This window comes from Felis catus, chromosome E2 (assembly GCF_018350175.1).
Source record: "Felis catus isolate Fca126 chromosome E2, F.catus_Fca126_mat1.0, whole genome shotgun sequence".
NCBI classification, from domain to species: Eukaryota; Metazoa; Chordata; class Mammalia; order Carnivora; family Felidae; genus Felis; species Felis catus.
This window is the reverse complement of record NC_058382.1, coordinates 6,843,909-6,862,297: the sequence shown is the minus strand read 5'-3', so window position 1 is coordinate 6,862,297 and position 18,389 is coordinate 6,843,909. Positions and strand designations below refer to the sequence as shown.

At 51.6% G+C, this 18,389-nt stretch overlaps 1 protein-coding gene across 5 annotated transcripts; it reads right to left on the bottom strand.

Annotated features, from left to right (window-relative positions):
• Nucleotides 1–422: 422 nt before the first annotated feature.
• SIGLEC5 (sialic acid binding Ig like lectin 5) lies at nt 423–15,386 on the bottom strand. Of its 5 annotated transcripts, none has more exons than XM_023245221.2 (10): nt 14,695–15,386; nt 12,896–13,009; nt 11,747–12,121; nt 11,245–11,523; nt 10,572–10,616; nt 9,779–10,036; nt 9,396–9,686; nt 9,060–9,159; nt 8,390–8,471; nt 423–1,700 (listed from the first exon to the last, which is right to left on the bottom strand). In XM_023245221.2, exons 1-10 carry the CDS (start codon nt 14,735–14,737, stop codon nt 1,509–1,511), a joined length of 1,779 nt encoding a protein of 592 aa, XP_023100989.2. In that variant the 5' UTR covers nt 14,738–15,386; the 3' UTR covers nt 423–1,508. The 5 variants fall into 5 exon arrangements, with proteins under 5 accessions (XP_023100989.2, XP_044902151.1, XP_023100987.2 ...); XM_045046216.1 differs by lacking the exon at nt 423–1,700 and adding an exon at nt 6,269–6,803; XM_023245219.2 differs by lacking the exon at nt 423–1,700 and adding an exon at nt 6,818–8,135.
• Nucleotides 15,387–18,389: the final 3,003 nt, after the last annotated feature.

Here is an 18,389-nt window from a genome sequence, read left to right as displayed (position 1 = left end):
CCAATGAGTTGGCCACAAGGACCTCTCCATCCCCTAAAGGAAGACGAGGTCATCTGCACAAGAAGACCCCTTATCTTTACCCCACACACAGGAGGAGAGCAGTCTTGCCTGAAACAATCCTTTCCTGTAGCTGATAACTTTCTTGTTCGCCTCCTTCTAGAAAAACTTTTCTTTTGTACGGCAATCAAAAGCATAGTGTCAGGCAGCTGGGATCAGAAAAGCTTGTTGAAGGCACCTGGGTGGTTCAGTTGGTTAAGCATCCAACTCTTGACTTCAGCTCAGGTCATGATCTCACAGGTCGAGCCCCGCATCTGGCTCTCAGTGTAGAGCCCGCTTTGAATCCTCTGCCCCTCCCTCACTCGCACACTCTCTCAAAAATAAATAAACATTTTTGAAAAAGAATAAAAACTCAACCGAGGAAATCTGGGCATGTAATTGGCTCTAATCAAAGGCTCATGAGTTTGGCAGTGTCCCTTCCAGTAAGGAGATGGGTGCCCTGAGGAGTTGTAAGTAGCAGAAGGTGTTTAAAGGCAGGAGGGTGGCATGAGGAAGTATTCTCAAAACAAAGGAAAGATTTTTTCCCCCCAGATCGGGCCATCTTTTTGGGGGAAGATCTTACCCTGCAGGTGACCTCACCAGTGCTGATCAGGAAATTTCAGACCGACTGTTTAAAGGTCACGTTTCTGGGAGAGGCTGAAACCACAGTGAGTCTTGGGTTTGCTGTTGTGGGGGCAAGTGCCTCCACTCGGGGCCCATTGTTTCTTTTCCAACAGGAGATAGCAGGGGTTGGGGGGGGGTGGTTGGTGGACTTCAAATGCCAGGGGTGGGGGCAGATGTTTGTGATGTATTGTCTAAGCCTAGGGAGCCTTGAATGGGTTTGTGGAGAAGACTCAGGGTCAGCTCTCTGGCTGTTGGATGGATCCCTGTGGGGGCCCATAAATGAGACAGGGAAGGGACTGGAGGTCAGGAGGTGATGGAATGTGCTGGAAGAATGGACAGATACAAGTGGGACGCAGAGAAGACCCCACAGAGACGATAAGATGCTGTATCGTGGAACCAAAATCCAGGCTGAGGGGCTGGTCTTTCCCTGGGGAGGCTTTGAAGGAGAATGACACCAGCCGGTTGCTACTGTGTGCCGGGGCGGTCACCCTCAGCCCCAGGGTAACTTTCCAGCAGGACCTTTCTGTCCAAAGAAGACAGATCAGTAGGCACTGAGCCCCATGGTGCGATAGGACCTCTGTTGGCTGATTTCTGTGTTAATTTCTTTACTGTTCACAACCACCTTTGAGGCAGAAGGCATGATCTCTGATTTACGGAACGGGAAACTGAAGCACGCAGAGATGAAGCGACTTGCTTGACAGGCTACGTTTGAGCCAAATCTGCTCTACCCGGGGACACCCGGACAGTCCTGCTCCTTTATATCGCCACAGGGCTCCACGCGCTTCATCAGTTGGCGCCTGACTTCTCCTCTCCCCGCAGGGGCTGGGATTCCTGGCTCCAGGCAGCCCTCACTTGCTCGTCCTGATCTCCGAGTACTCACTGGTGCTGGTGGCCTCCTGGTCCTGAGGTTCCCTCATCTTTATCCCGTGAAAGCTGAAGGAGGCGTAATGGAGCTCCTGCTGCTCCCTCGAGGGAGGGGCATCCCCGGCAGGGGTCGTTTGATCTGGGGGGCTGTCTGGCCAGGGCTTCTTCCTGGAACCCTGAGTGAAAGAGAAACGAGAGAGATGGAGAAGGAATGAGGCAGACGTGGTCCCCCTCAAGGGAGGTTGGGCTAATGGGACATTTGTTCATTCATCCTCCTATTCACACACATTTCCTACGAACCCAATGATTCACTCATCCATTTATTTTCTTAAGTTTACTTATTTATTTTGAGAGAGAGAGAGAGAGAGCAGGGGAGGGCCAGAGGGAGTGAGAGAGAGAACCCCAAGCTGATAGTGCGGAGCCCGATGCTGGGCTCAAACTCACGAACCGTGAGATCATGACCTGACCTGACCTGACCTGAAGTCAAGAGACACCTACCCGACTGAGCTACCCAGGTGCCCTTCATGCATCCATTTAAAATTCTGTAACGCTATGACTGATTAGGCCATACTGAAGGCTTACTAATTACATTTAATTCACACACACACACACACACACACACAGTATGAATGATACTTATTCCCATTTTACAGACATGGTAGACTGAGGTGGGAGGCCCAAGATTACTCGTCTAGTAACAGACAGAGCCAGGAACCAAACTCAGGTCTGTTGTGTTATTGGAAATAAAAAGAGGAGAAAATATGTGAACAAAAATAGTGGAGATAAAATTGAATTGAAGAGAGGTAAACCATTCCAGCTGAAAGGGCCCACAAGCGCAAGAAAAAAGACCAGGGAAACCTCACACACCAATACAGTATAGTAAATTTTAAGAATATCAAAACCAGGGCGCCTGGGTGACTCAGTTAAGTATCCGACTCTTGGTTTTGGCTCAGGTCACGATCTCATGGTTCGTGAGTTTGATCCCCGCATCAGGCTCAGCACTGCTGGACGGAGAGCCTGCTTGGGATTCTCTCTCTGCCCCTCTCCTGCTCTCCCTCAAAATAAATAAATAAACTTTAAAAAAAAAAGCTTTAAGAAGAAAAAAGAGAATATCAGAACCAAAGGGAAAGTGTAATGTGTTTTCAGTTTGGGTTTTCTTGTATTAAGACTTCTGAGGACTTGTGGGTTTGAGAAAATTTATTTAATGCTCTGATCAACTGAGCTCCACCAACCGAGCCAGCCAGGCACCCCAACCTAGGATCCTTTACAAATTTTTTTAATTTTAGCTTGTTTTATTTTTTATTTTTTAAAATTTAAATCCAGGGCGCCTGGGTGGCGCAGTCGGTTGAGCGTCCGACTTCAGCCAGGTCACGATCTCGCGGTCCGGGAGTTCGAGCCCCGCGTCAGGCTCTGGGCTGATGGCTCAGAGCCTGGAGCCTGCTTCCGATTCTGTGTCTCCCTCTCTCTCTGCCCCTCCCCCGTTCATGCTCTGTCTCTCTCTGTCCCCCCCCAAAAATAAATAAACGTTGAAAAAAAAATTTAAAAAAAAATAAAATTTACATCCAAATTAGTTAGCATATAGTGCGACAATGATTTCAGGAGTAGGTTCCTTAGTGCCCCTTCCCCATTTAGCCCATCCCCCCTCCCACAACCCCCCTTTTTAATTTTTTAAGTAGGTTCCACACCCGACGTGGGGGCTGGAACTCACCACCCCAAGATCAAGAGTCACATGCTCGTCCAACTGAACCAGCCAGGCACCCCTGTGATATTTGTTAAATCAAAAAAAAAAAAAAAAAAAACCCTGTTAAAAATAGTTCAATGTCTACATACAAATGATGAGAACGAACAAGAGAGCTTAGCAAGCTGGAAGAACATAAGATCGACAAGCACGTAATTGCGTTTCATACGTTGCTACATCTACTGAGAGGCTGAAGACAATGCTTAGGATCCAGACCACTAAGCCCCTGAAGGGGCGGGTGTCACTGAAAAGACGTGAACATTTACAGCGAAGCCCCAGAAGAATTCTGCAGGGCGGTTTGGCCCCATAAGGGGGAAAGTAGAAGGAGGAGCTGTCTGAACAAATGAAGGAACTGGCTGGTGTTCAGTCTTTAGTCACTTACTGCCCACAATCCGTGTTCCACAGACCTCTGTTTACCAGAGGCCAGAGTCTGAGTGTGCTTACTTTACCCATCACTGATTCAGGGGAGTCATTTGGAATCTTGGGGCGCCGGGGTGGCTCAGTCGGTTAAGCGTCCAACTCTTTTTTTTTTTTTTTATTTTTTTTCAACGTTTATTTATTTATTTTTTTTTTGGGACAGAGAGAGACAGAGCATGAACGGGGGAGGGGCAGAGAGAGAGGGAGACACAGAATCGGAAACAGGCTCCAGGCTCTGAGCCATCAGCCCAGAGCCTGACGCGGGGCTCGAACTCCCGGACCACGAGATCGTGACCTGGCTGAAGTCGGACGCTTAACCGACTGCACCACCCAGGTGCCCCAAGCGTCCAACTCTTGATTTCAGCTCAGGTCGTGATCTCACGGTTCACGGGATGGAGCCCCGCATCGGGTTCTGCACGGACATGTGGAGCCTGCTTGGAATTCTCTCTCTCTCTCTCTCTCTCTCTCTCTCTCTCTCTCTCTCTTTCTCTCTCTCTGACCCTCCCCCACTCATGCTCTTGCGTGTTCTCTCTCAAAATAAATAAACATGAAAAAAGAAAGATTCTCTCTCTCTCTCCCTCACTTGTGCATGCGCGCTCTCTCTCTCTCTCAAGTTAAAAAAAAAAAAGAAATCTCTTAGAAGAAAAATACATCCGAAGAGAATGCATGAGATCAGGTGTTTCTTGTTCTGTATCTAAAGTCTAAAAGGATGAGTCGATTTTTGAAGGAAATGACACTATATTTGCATCAAATCAGCTGCTTTGATTCAGCAGCCATGGCAATGCTTTTAATTTTTAATTTTTTTAATATTTTACTTATTTTTGGGGTGCCTGGGTGGCGCAGTCGGTTAAGCGTCCGACTTCAGCCAGGTCACGATCTCGTGGTCCGTGAGTTCGAGCCCCGCGTCGGGCTCTGGGCTGATGGCTCGGAGCCTGGAGCCTGTTTCCGATTCTGTGTCTCCCTCTCTCTCTGCCCCTCCCCCGTTCATGCTCTGTCTCTCTCTGTCCCAAAAATAAATGAAAAACGTTGAAAAAAAAATTAAAAAAAAATATTTTACTTATTTTTGACAGAGAGAAAGACAGACTACGGGCAGGGGACGGGCAGAGAGGGAGCCACAGAATCCCAAGCAGGTTCCAGGCTCTGAACTGTCAGCACAGAGCCTGACGCAGGGTTCGAACTCATGAACTGCAAGATCAGCCGAAGTGGACGCTTAACCGACTGAGCCACCAGGCGCCCCAAAGCCATGACAATTTAAAACAAGAATATCACAAACTTTTCAGACAGTATCCATATCTCTGTAAAAGAATAGTTCAGCAGGCTTATGAATCATATCTAAGAATGCTCCAGCTACCAAACCAGCAAGACTCTAAATGACATCTAAGACCAATCTGTAATTTTTTAAAAATGTTTTCATTCCGCATATCAGCGATAAGTGATCAGAAAATGCACTTTTAAAAAGATGGCATTTATAACAGTAACAAAACTAGTATTAAGGAAGAAAACTGACAAAAGGTTCGCAAGATGTGTTGAAGGATTTCTACATCTTTCTTGGGAAAAAAACCTTAAACTAATAGATAACCTGTTTTTGCGGACAAGGAGACTTGAGTTTATAAATAAGTATATTCTTCCCAAGTTGATCTACAGATGCAATGTCATTCCAGCCAAAACACTAACAGGAGTGTTTTTTGGAACTTGATAAACCGATTCTAATATTTAATAGAACAGCAAAAGTCCAGGTATAGCCAAGACACTGTTTTAAAGAAGATTAAGGAGAGGATCCTGCTCTATCAGACAGTAGGACTTAGTTTTGGGTCTGTAGATTCTATTGCCTCTATAGACAGTTCTGACTCAGGGACAGTAAAATCGACCACTGGACCAGAATAGAAGGCCACAGACAGAGGCCACGCATGTATAGACTTCTGATGTCTGACAGAGTAGAGGGCAGAGCAGCAGAGAGGAGAGAGAGACATTATTCCACACGTCGAGGAGGAACATACATAGATCAAAACTGCACACCACACACAAATCAACTCCGGGTAGATTAAGGCTTCACATGTCCAAAGGAACATGTAAAACTTTTAGTAGAAACTATACTTGAATATCATTCTAATCTTAGGAGAAGAAAGACTTTTTTAGGGGCACTCGGGTGGCTCAGTCGGTTAAACGTCCGACTCTTGATTACTGCTCAGGTCATGATCTCGAGGTTCCTGAGTTGGAGCCCCACGTTGAGCTCCACGCTGACAGTGCGGCCCCTCCCCTGCTCATGCTCGCGTGCCCTCTCTCTCTCTCTCTCAAAATAAATAAATAAACTTTAACAAATAGTTAAAAAAAATTAAAATTAAAAAAGAAAGATTGTCTTAAATGAAACCCAAAAGGCATTCAACAGAAAAGAGAAGATCAGGGGCACCCAGGTGGCTCAGTTGGTTAAGCCACCAACTCTTGATTTCGGCTCAGGTCATGATCTCATGGTTTGTGAGTTCGAGGCCCACATCGGGCTCTGTGCTGGCCATATGGAGCCTGCTTGGGATTCTCCCCTTCCCTCTCTCTCTGCCCCTCCCCTGCTCCCTCTCTCTCTCTCTATTTCAAAATAAATAAATAATTAATTAAAAAAAAGAAAGCTATGTCAATCTATCTTTTAAAAAAAAGAACAGAGAAGATTAGTGAATATGGTTATATTGCAATTAAGAACTTATGTTCATCAAAGGTCCCCTTTAAAAAGTGAAGACAAATTACTCACTGGAAGATATTTACAGTGCATATAACTGAAAAAAAGAAACCAGTATGAAAATGTATAAAGCTCTCCAATCAATTCAGTAAGAAAGTCAAACACCCTATGGGCTTCAGGGAAATGGGCTGCAGATGAGACCAGGAATTTTATTTTTTTAACGTTTATTTTATTTTTGAGAGACAAAGAGAGAGAGAGGGCAGGGGAGGGGCTCTGAGAGAAGATCCAAAGTGGGCTCTGTGCCCAATGCGGGGCTCGAACTCTGAACGGTGAGATCATGACCTGAGCCAAAGCCGGACGCTTAACTGACTGAGCCACCCAGGCGTCCCGGGACCAAGCATTTTAGAGAGGAGGTGTTCATATGCCACTGACGACAGAGATTTTTATGCTCCTTGACAACTAATGAAACGCAAATCAAAACCATAGCGAGAAAGTGAGATGACCCAAAAAATCGAGAAAACCAAGCACAGAGACTATATAGATCAACAGGATCCAAGAGGCACAGACGGGTGTACACATGGATGCGATTGCTTTGGAAAACCATTTGTCATGATAGGAACATTCACACACCCTCTGACCTAGTAATTAAATTCTTACGTAATGTTGACAAAAAAAAAAACAAAAAAAACGAACACTCGTATGTGAATCCAATGAGAGCTGGAGCAACTCAAATGTCCAGCAAGACGAGCTTAGGCAATAGACACGATCATAAAACGAAACACCGGGGGCGCCTGGGTGGCTCAGTCGGTTAAGCGGCCGACTTCAGCCCAGGTCACGATCTCACAGTCCGTGAGTTCGAGCCCCGCGTCGGGCTCTGTGCTGACGGCTTAGAGCCTGGAGCCTGTTTCCGATTCTGTGTCTCCCTCTCTCTCTGCCCCTCCCCGTTCATGCTCTGTCTCTCTCTGTCTCAAAAATAAATAAACGTTAAAAAAAAAAATGAAACACCGTAAACAGGTAACTGCAGCTAACAACAGGCATGAATCTCCAGGACCTAATTTGCAGGGTTGATGAGTCCACAAAGGGAGCTGGAGAAGCGCGCACAGCACCCTTTGTAGGTTCAGAAATAGTTACACGAAACAGCGCGTATCTCAGGTATACACACATATATGGGGTAACAGTGGCAACGAAAGATTCAGAGCAGCCTTCCTGAGGACGGGGTCACAGAGCAACATGAGCAGATGGAAGTTACTGTCGGTGTCTGAGGTCTGAGGTTGGATGGCAGGTTCATCGTTGCTCATCATATTATGGACAAAACGAGTACGTGCAAGCAAACAATGCCCGTTCCAGGGACTGGCCATGAACAACGCATTCTGGATAACTCCATGTAGGGCACCACGGCCCCAGTTTCATAAAAAGGCAGAAGGGACATGGAGGACAGGGGCGGAGTGAGAGACAACTGCAGCCCCCGCCGGCAAAGACATCCCAAACACGACGAAATGCAGTGGTGTTGTGGGATGTGCCCCTCGAGACGGGGCTGGACACGGAGCTCTGGGGACGTAGAGGAGGGAGGCGTGGGCGTTGGCAGGGAAGGAAATGGCAAAGCTTTCCCAGAGCAGAAGATGTTGATACGTGAAGTGGGGTGACGGAAATGGGGACAGAAGGGCATTTCTGGTGGGAGGAGCTGTACGTGCAAAGGGTCCAAGCGGTAGGGGAGACCACCAGAAGGCCAGTGTGGCTGCACCATAGCCGGACCAGGGCTGGAGTGGCCATCAAGGGACACCTCCTGAAGGACTTCAAACATGGGACAAGGAATGTGACTTGATTCTCAAAGCGCTGGGAACAAGCATCATTGAAACCCCAGAAGGGCTGGAAGGGAAGTAGGGAAGAGTGGAGTAGGGAAGTCACCTCCCAGGTGACTGCTCAGGTGACCAGGCTGGGGCAGGGGCGGGGAAATGCTGAGGAGCTCCGTGTGGAGTCCCAATGGACAGGTCCAGAGCCCCCCCCCCCCCCCCCCCACTGCACGAGAAGACCCCGGCATCACTCACCCAGGCGACTGTACCCATGACAGGGTCTTCATTAGCCATGCCCTCTTGACTCCTAGACGCTTGCTTCCGGCGGGCTCTCACCCTAAAAGGAGAAAGCAGCGCACTGCAGCCACGAAGGCTCCCGCGGGCAGGCTGTCTGCTCCCCGGCCAATCCGCTGAGGTATCCGGTCTGGAACCAGACAGGCCAGGAAGCACTCCATCCCCCTGGGTGACCAGAGGTTTGGCCAGACTGAACTTCCATCACGAAAGATCCGTCTAACACAGAAAAACTTGTACACGCCGGGGCACCTGGGTGGCTCTGTCGGTTAAGCTCAGGTCGTGATCTCGCGGTTGGTGAGTCCGAAGCCTGCATCGGGCTCTGTGCTGACAGCTCAGAGCCCGGAGCCTGCTTCGGAGTCTGTGTCTCCCCCTCTCTCTGCTCTCCCCCTGCTCATGTTCGGTCTCTCTCTGTTTCTCAATAATAAATAAACGTTAACATTTTTGTTTAAGTCCAGAAGAGGCAAATCTAGAGAGATGGAAGATAGACTGGTGGTCCCCTAGGACTGGGGGAGGATGGGGACAGGATGAAAATGAAGGAGTGCATTTCTTCTCTCGAGCTGCCCTACTCAGCCCTGTACTTCTGGGATGAGGGACCTCCCCGCACTCCCTGCGCCTCCCCGAACAGACTTACACCCAGAAGGCGAGGAGACACAGACACAGGCACAGCAGAGCCATGGCTCCAGCGCCTCCCACAGCTGCAGTCGCGGTTTCTGCCAGGGAGAGCGACTGCCCTGCGGAGAGAGGGAGACCGAATTGCAGGACTCAGTCTCTTGCCTTCCTAGCTCCTTGCAGAACTCACTGAAGGGCCTGCTGAGGCCCGAGGTGGACCACCCTGTCCCACCAATCGCCCCCCGCCCCACGTCCACCCAGACCATCTTCTCTCGGATGCAGACTCCTTCCCCACCCCTACCCTCACCCCCACCCCCCACCCCCAGCTCTGCCCACCCTTCCCCCACAGCCCCCAGACCTGGCAGCAACACCAGGACCGCGGCGGTGCTCTGGGCCCCGTGCTCATTCCGGGCCTCGCAGCCGAGTCTGAGGTCGGAGCGCAGCGGCCCCCTGAGGCTCAGGGAGCTGTTGGCCCAGGGCCCCTCGGAGCTGGAGGTGACGGTCAAGGAGGCGTCGCTGTGGTTCCCCTCCAGCAGCCCCTCCCCCAGCCGCCAGCGCAGGGTGGGGGCCGGCCGGGCTCTGGCGGAGCAGGTGCAGCCCAGCGCCTCGCCCTCCCAGGAGCAGGAGGGGCCGAGCAGCCGCGGGGGGCCTGCGGGGGGGGGGGAGGGGCAGGGTCAGCGACGCCTCTGCTCCCCAGGCCCCGGGCGTCCCGCCCCCCCCCCCGGGGGTCCCCACACTCACAGACCACAGAGAGACGCAGGGAGACGTGCTGGGAGCCCAGCGAGTTCTGAGCTCGGCAGGTGAGGACTCCTTCCTCCGCAGCCCCGACTTGAGGCAGTTCCAGGATGTGGGTCCTGTACATGGGGGTGGCATTCAGGGCAGGGGACCCCCGGAACCAGCTCAGCTCAGCGGGGGGGTTGCTGGCAGCAGCACAGAGCAGCCGCAAAGCTTGGCCCTCCCAGATGAGAAGGGATGAGGTGTTTTCCAGAATGCTGATGGCTTTGGGGGAGAGATGTAGAGAGAGGAGAGAGAGGCATTGAGACAGCCGCTGGAGACCGGCAGTCTCCACGTCTCCCTCCGTCCCAGGATCTGGTTGGCATCTCCCTCGCCTTCCCTGGCCCACTGACTTGGGTCCAACAGGGCTCAAAGGCTGGGCTTTACGCCCAAAAGAGGTTGACCTCAAGTGTCCGGGCTTCACATCTTCAGAGAAGGCTCGGTGCCCCCACTGGGACACGCCTGGACTGTTTGGTGGCCTCAGTCGGTGAACTCGGCAGGAAACAGGATGGAGGAGGCTGGGGCGGGAGGGGAGGAGGAAAACCACAGCAGCGCCCCGTGGAGGTGAACAGAGTGTGCCTGAGCAGCCACTTTTGCACCCAGGCAAGGTGAAGGAGGGAGGGTGGTGATCTTTATCCGTGTTCTTCCCTTATCTGGTCCCATTCCAGCTACGATCCCCATCCCACGTGGTGGAAGCCGCCCCCCCCCGCCCCCCGTCCAAGGCCAGGTCCCAGCCCCCAAGAGGACAGTTCTTTCCTACCTGTGACATTGCTGAAGATGCTGATGGTGAGGTTGTGGGGGGCATCTGGAGTAGAAAGATACGGCTCTGCTTCAGAGGTGAGAATTGGGATGGAAGCTGACCCAGCACCCACGGAGGTGTGGGGAGCACTGGGAAGGGGTGGGGTGCACTGGGAAAGGGTAGGGAGCACTGACAAGGTGGGGAGCACTTGGAAGGGGTGGGGTGCACTGGGAAGGGGTGGGGAGCACTGGGAAGGGGTGGGGAGCACTGAGAAGGGGTAGGGGAGCACTCAGAAGGGGTAGGAAGCACTAGAAACAGGTAGGGAGCACTGGAAAGGCATAGGGGAGCACTTGGAAGGGGTGGGTGCATTGGGAAAGGGCCGGGAGCATTGGGAAAGGGTGGGGAGCATCAGGAAAGGGTGGGGAGCACTGGAAAGGGTTAGGGAGGACTGGGAAGGGGTAGGGAGCACTGAGTAGGGGTAGGGGAGCACTAAAAAGGGTAGGAAGCACTAGGAAGGGGTAGGGAGCACTGGAAAGGCATAGGGGAGCACTGAGAAGAGGTGGGGAGCATTGGGAAAGGGTAGGGGAACACTGAGAAGGTGAAGATGGCCGTCCTTGCTCTCTCTCCTTGCCCCACACCAGCTCAAACCCCACTACCCTGGGGGACCCTGCCCTCTCCCCCCCCAAGCACTCACAGGAGACATTGAGCCAGGTGGTTCTTTCCACGGTGGCCTGAACTTCTGGCAGTTTCACCTGACAGGTGAGGTTGGTGCCATGGTCCTGCAGCCTCGGGGTGAAGGCCAGCACCGAGGAGTGCAGGGTCTCGGGGTCCAGCGAGTCCAGAGCAGCCCCCACCCAGGAGAATGTGAGAGGTCTTTCCCCTTCGCAGGACCCCGGCAGGCTGCAGGTCAGCTCTGCGGGCCAGCCAGACTTGAGGGGCTCCGGGAAGTGGATGTCGGGTTCCTGTGTCAGGGCTGAGGAGGAGACAGGGAGGTGCCCGGGCCCCAGGGAGGTGGGGACCCACGGGGTGACCCTGAGAGGGTCCGGGCCTCAGGGCCCAAGCTGACCCCGGGCCCCGTTATCTCTTCCAACCATCCCAGCCGCAAGACCCGCAGCAGGGAATGTTCCGGCGTCCTGTGCCTGCTCTAAGAGGGGGTGTCCACATCCCAGAGCGCTCCCCCGGGGCCCCTGCTGTACCTGCCACCCGCAGAGTCATCGTCGTATGTGTGTAAGTATATCTCACGTCTTCTCCTCTCTCCACTCGGAAAAAGTAGACTCCTTCATCACTCCTCATGGCGTCTCTGATTTTCAGGGAGCAGTTGTAGGCCCAGGGGTCCCCGACGAGGCGGAATCGGCCCCGGGCCTCTGTCTTCACTGCTCTCTGTGGGTTGTTTGTAGCCACCGGATAATGGTTGCTTGAGGTGTCCTTTTCCCGGAACCAGTATATGTAGAGCATCGTCCGGGGATACCACCACTTCCAAGGGTAGGAGAAGGAACAGGGCACGTGGACACACAGACCCTCCTGCACGGTCACGGATTCCTTCACTCGGAGCTGGTACTCTGGATCCTCCCCTGGGGGGACACGGAGGCTCAGCCGGGGCTCCAGCCCCTCCCACCTGTGCCCAGCCCTCCTCCCGAGGCCCACTCACCCCCCAACAGCAGGGGCAGCAGCAGCAGGGGCACCATGTCTGCACCGGCCAGGGCAGGAGCCCGGATCCAGGTCCTTCTGTCAGGGAGGGAAATGCCCCAAATGTGGGGTGAGGCCAAGGAAGCCCCAACAGGAAGCCGTGTGTGACAGAGCTGTGGTCACCACAGAAGGGGAACTTGGGCAGCACAGGCCGTGGGGGGGTAGGGGGGTGCGGTGAGTTGGGAACTAAGAAATTATCTTGTCTCATCTCTGCATCTGACACAGCCCGTGAAAATACCGAGGGCCCCGGAGGCTGGGGTGCTCATCCAGATGTGAAACTGAGGGTGGTCACCCGGCCAAGGCCATTTAAGTCAAGAGTGAGGTGAGCGAAGGGAAAGAGAAACGGGGAGCCTGTGGGCAGCCTCAGCCCCTTCCCCCAGCCCTTTCTCTTCCCAGCTCCCCATCAGCCTGTGCAACCAGGCGGGGGCTGCTTCGAGGAGTTTCGTGCAAGCCCAGTGGGTCTTAGGTCCTCCTCATGCCCTACAGTCCCTTTTACCAAACCTGGGGCCCTCCGAGCCCCAGCCCCGGGACTTCAGCAGTCACGGGTGGGCGGGGACGCCCAGCCACTGCTCAAAGAATTTGCTGAGCCTACCAGGAAGTCAGCAGGACTCAAGCAACAGGAGGAAAATTTGCAACAGTTGTAATAGTCCACAAAGCACCTTGCCCAGGAAATACAATAGTTAGGAACTGGACGCTCAGGAAGAACAAAGGACGCCAACTGAATGACTTCTCTGCAGCCTTAAAGGATTTCCAGGCTGGGTGGAGAGGAGGGTCTGCAAAGGAAAAGGAGAAGATCGCCAGGGCGAGAGCCGCATGTCTCCCTGCAGAGGGGAGGCCACGAAAGAGCAGCGCCTGTCCTTTGATGGCCACGACGAGTGGGACCAGATGCAGAACCAGGGGGATGACGTGGCCACCTCGGAGCAGGAACTGGAACTGATTAAAGAGAGGGAAAGGGCAATTCGGCAGCTGCAGGCTCACACTTTGGACGTCCGTCAGAGGTTTAAAGATTTGCCCGTGATGATCCGTGACCAAGGAGACCCCACTGACAGCACGGAAGCCGACGGAGAAGGCCCAGAGGTGCGTGCAGACAGAGCCACGCCGGTCAGTTTCCGCAAGCAGCTTACGATCAGAAAAGAAAATCTCGCAAGAACGTCTGTGTTCTGGTGCTCGTCCTGTTGGTTATCACTGTTCCCTTGGTACTTAGTATCTGACAGATTTATACATGAAGCGATTGCCTCGGAGCTACCCTCTGCTTAGCTGTAGGGGGTCCTTCTGGAACAGACTGATCCGGGGAAGAGAGCAGAGGCCGGATCGTCATAATTGAGTTAGAAACTAGCTACCCACCAGACAGTGTGTATCAATTTACACACACACTCTATTGATTGCTCAAATTAGGAGTTAATTTACGTGCATTTTGCTTGCTCTTGTATTCTGAGTGCCCTTCATCCCAAGGGCTTACTGGAATTTCCGTTCTAGACATTCTTGTTTTGACAGGTGACACCAGGGTCTTGTAATACCGCCCTTTTAGTGTAAACGAGGTTCATCTTTTTACCAGCAACTGGGATAGAATTACTCTCTGGCACCCAGGATCTCGGAGTCTGGCAGAAACTATATAATAAGCCAGCACTTTTCATTATTGAACCTTTTCATTTGAATTTCTTTATCTGCTTTGAAAGATTTTTAGCAATGTGTTTAACTGGAAGGCAGTTTCTTTTCTCTTTTAAGAAACGTTTATTTCTTTGTTTTGAGAGAGCACGAGTGGGCACACGAGCAGGGGAGGGGCAGAGAGAGAGAGAGAATCCCAAGCAGGCTTCCCTGAGCTGAGAGCTGGACACAGGGCTTGATCTCACGAACCTCGAGGTCATGGGCTGAGCCGAGATCAAGAGTTGGTCGCTTAACTGAGTAGCTCAGGCACCCCTGAAGTTTTCTTTTTTTTTTTAATTTTTGTTTTTAATGTTCATTTATTCTTGAGACAGAGACAGAGCGTGAACAGGGGAAGGGCAGAGAGAGAGAGAGGGAGACACAGAATCAGAAGCAGGCTCCAGGCTCCGAGCTGTCAGCACAGAGCCCGATGTGGGGCTCGAACTCACGGACCACAAGATCATGACCTGAGCCGAAGTCGGATGCTCAACCGACTGAGCCACCCAGGCGCCCCTGAAGTTTTCTATATTATCTGCTGGTGTCCATAGCAGCTCACCCATATGCACACTTCACTTTCTGAAGTGGTGAATTTAGTTAACAGTAAATTTCCCTTGGGGGACCACACAATGTTCCATCGTAAAGTATGGGCACCAGCCGTAGAACAAAGCCCTGCGGGTAGCGTTTGGCTGACAAATCGTACCGCAGAACATCGTCCCCGTTTTCTATAATCGGAGAAAATGGCCAGCACTCACTCCCACGATCCTCTTTTTCCCTAGAAGCTCCTCTCCCATCACCGCTTAGCCTTCTCGATTCTTACCTCGATCTTCTTGTGGTGACCGATTTCTTCTTTCCGTGCACATCTATAGAGTGTGTTCGGTTAAGTATTCTGATGCGCCCGGGGCTTCCAGAATGGAAGAGACCCACCTCTGCTCTAGAGGAGGGTGGAGTCTAGTTGAAGTAAATACAAGGGAAGCATCCTGAGGGAACAGACGGAGCAGAAGGAGCACCTCCTCCACTGGAGGAGAGAAATGGACGCGGTAGGACCAGAAGGTATTGCAAGTATGGATTTCTGTTATCCCGTGAACATTGGAGTCGATGCCAGTCGCTCTTGGCGTGGGAGATCCAGTGAACAAAAGCGTGTGGCTTCTCTCGCGAAGCTTGCAACTCCGTAACGGGAAAGGACAGGACCCGAGATGATCCGTAGTCGCCTTCGTCTAGAACAGGGGTCCGGAATGCGGGCATGTGGCCAAATCCGGCCAACCACTTTGTGTACGAGTCTGACTTGCCCATCCGGTCGTGGCCTACGGCTGCTTCTGTGCTACAGTAAGAGTTGAAAACCCGAATGCGGAGACACTATGGCTGCAAATACTGGCCCTGGCCCTTTAAGGAAAATTGTGCTAAACTCTGATAGAAAATCAGATGAGGAAGTGGTGAGCCCCGGGGGAGAGGGGAGGGCATCTTCTGAGAGAGATCCTTCCGAGGAACCCATGGCGATAAGGCGACACTTGAGCACAGACCTCAAAAAAAAAAAAAGGAAACAAAAAAACCCTCCGGGGTTCATCTGCCTCAGTCTGGATAGACAAGGGAGATTTAGACACAGCATGCTTTTGGAAGGCAAACAGGAATGGTGTGGAGGGGTTTCATCTTGTTGCTGCTGCCTGGGGTTCTGTGGTCCCGGTGCACGGTGAATATTGCCATGGCCATGAAAAGGCCGACCTTTCCACCGTAAGGATTGTTGGGCATTTGATGGCAGGGAGATTCGCAAAGCTATGCTGAGGTGGGCTTAAAATTTTGTCCTTGTGGGGCACCTGGGTGGCTTAGTCGATTAAGCGTCCAACTTTGGCTGAGGTCATGATCTCATGGTTCGTGAGTATAAGCCCCAATTCCCAATCTCTCTCTCTCTCTCTCTCTCTGCATTTCTTGCTTACTCCCCACCCCCCCCCCCCAAAAAAAAACTAGTCCTTGTGAACCTGGCAAGAAAGTAAAGAGTCATTTTTGTAAATAATACTGGTTTGGAATAGTGATATTAGACTTATGTTCCTAGGAACATATGAAGAGATTAGTTTCTCCTCCCATTGTTTTAGACTAAAAAAAAAAAAAAGAAGTTTCAATAAAACATTGCTGTCTTGGGGCGCCTGGGTGGCGCAGTCGGTTAAGCGTCCGACTTCAGCCAGGTCACGATCTCGCGGTCCGTGAGTTCGAGCCCCACGTCAGGCTCTGGGCTGATGGCTCAGAGCCTGGAGCCTGTTTCCGAATCTGTGTCTCCCTCTCTCTCTGACCCTCCCCCGTTCATGCTCTGTCTCTCTCTGTCCCAAAAATAAATAAAAAACATTGAAAAAAAAATTTTTTTTAAAAAAACATTGCTGTCTTGGGGCACCTGGGTGGCTCAGTCGGTTAAATGTCCGACCCTTGATTTTGGCTCAGGTCATGATTCCAGAGTGGCGGGATGGAATCCCGTCACGTTGAGCCTGGAGCCTGCTTGATATTTTCTCTCTCTCCCTCTGCCCCTCCCCTCTTATCATGTTTAGTCTCTTAAAAAAAAAAAAAAAAAGATTGCTGTCTTGTAATTAATCCTTTCTAAAGAGAGAAAGGGGAAACTCCTAGAGATTCAGTGTGACTCACCCTCCAGCTGAACACCACTGCTGCTTCTGGAAAAGGATCATTTACCATTTCCTTAAAACCATTCAAGTGCAGGCCTGGAAGGAAGGCATTTCCGGACCCAAATCCAGGGGAGGGGGGGAAGCAGGGGAAGGCTCAGGGTCAAAGCCCTTCTGCCCTGACGGGTTTTGGGAACACGGCATCCTCAAATGATTGTCTGCGGATCTGAGGGTCTTGTGGGACAGTGATGGCCCAGGCCGCGCAAAATGACAGATCAAGGGAGATCGGGACCCCACTGGGCAGGGACACCCCAAATCTGTGACTTTAGCAGAGAAGCAGCATTACCCTGCTGCCATGAAGGTCATGAGGCTCTACCTTTCAGGGACCCTTTCTGAAAGCACTGGGAGGGGCTCAACCTTGACAAAGCGTTCCTCAAATTGCGCCATGATCATAAACACTTTAGACATTCCCGTAGCAGGCTGTAGGATTGAAAGTCAAGTTCTTGGGGCTCCTGGCTGGCTCAGTGGGAAGAGCGTGCCACTCTTGATCTCAGGGTCATGATTCTGAGCCCCACGTTGGGTGTAGAGGTTACAAAAATCAATACATAGAAACCTAATACACACACACACACACACACACACACATATATATATACGCCAGAGAGGTATCGCAAACGACTGATGAAAGGAGTCTCTAATGCTTGTGAGATATCTTATTTTTGGATTTTGAGCATTTTTGCTTTTGCAATTTGACATGGTGCATTTAAAAAAAAAAATTCATATGTGGGGCCCCTGGATGGCTCAGTGGGTTGAGCCTCTGGCTTCAGCTCAGGTCATGGGTTCATGGGTTTCATGGGTTCATCTCATGGTTCATGGGTTTGAGACCTGCATGGTAAATCTGCTGACAGCATGGAGCCTACTTGGGATCCTCTGCCCCCTTCTCTCTCTGCCCCTCCCCAACGCACCCCTCCCCCTGACTTCAGCTCAGGTCTCGATCTCACAGTTCAGCAGTTCGAGCCCTGCATCGGGCTCTGTGCCGACAGCTGTCGGTCTGACAAATCTCAAGCTGTGATGACCAAAAAGACAAGAAACAACAAGTGTTGACAAGGATGTGGAAAAGAGAGAACTGTTGTGCACTGTTCGTGGGAAGGAAAGTGAATTGGTGCAGCCACTCTGAAACACAGTCCAAGGGTTCCTCAAGAAATTAAAACCAGAACTACCACATGATCCAGCAATGGACTTCTGGTCTGTATCTGAAGGAAATGAAAGCACTCACTCAGAAACATATGTGCACCTGTGTGTTCATCGCAGCAGCATTTACAATAGCGAAGATCCGGGGGCTCCTGGGTGGCCCGGTCAGTTCAGCGTCCGACTTCGGCTCAGGTCATGATCTCCCAGTTTGGGACTTCGGACCCCTTCGTTGGGCTCTGAGCTGACAGCCCAGAGCCTGGAGCCTGCTTTGGATTCTGTGTCTCCCTCTCTCTTTCTCTGCTCCTCCCCTGCTCATGCTCTGTCTCTCAGAAAGAAATAAAAGTGAAAAAAAAAATTTTTTTAAGGGTGCCTCGGTGTCTTCGTCGTTAAGCATCTGATTTCGGCTCAGGTCATGATCTCACGGTTTGTGAGTTCAAGTCCCACATCAGATGAACATGAGCCCTGCTTCTCTCTCTCTCTCTCTCTCTCTCTCCACCCACTCTCTCTCTGTCCCTGGTGGGATTCTCTCTCTCTTCTCCTCTCCTCTGTCTCTTCCCCTTGCTTTTGTGCCCTGTCTCTCTCAAAAAAATAAAATAAAATAAAAATAATATCTTTAAAAAATATTTTTAAATGTGTGGGGCGCCTGGGTGGCGTAGTTGGTTAAGCGTCCGACTTCAGCCAGGTCACGATCTCGCGGTCCGTGAGTTCGAGCCCCACGTCAGGC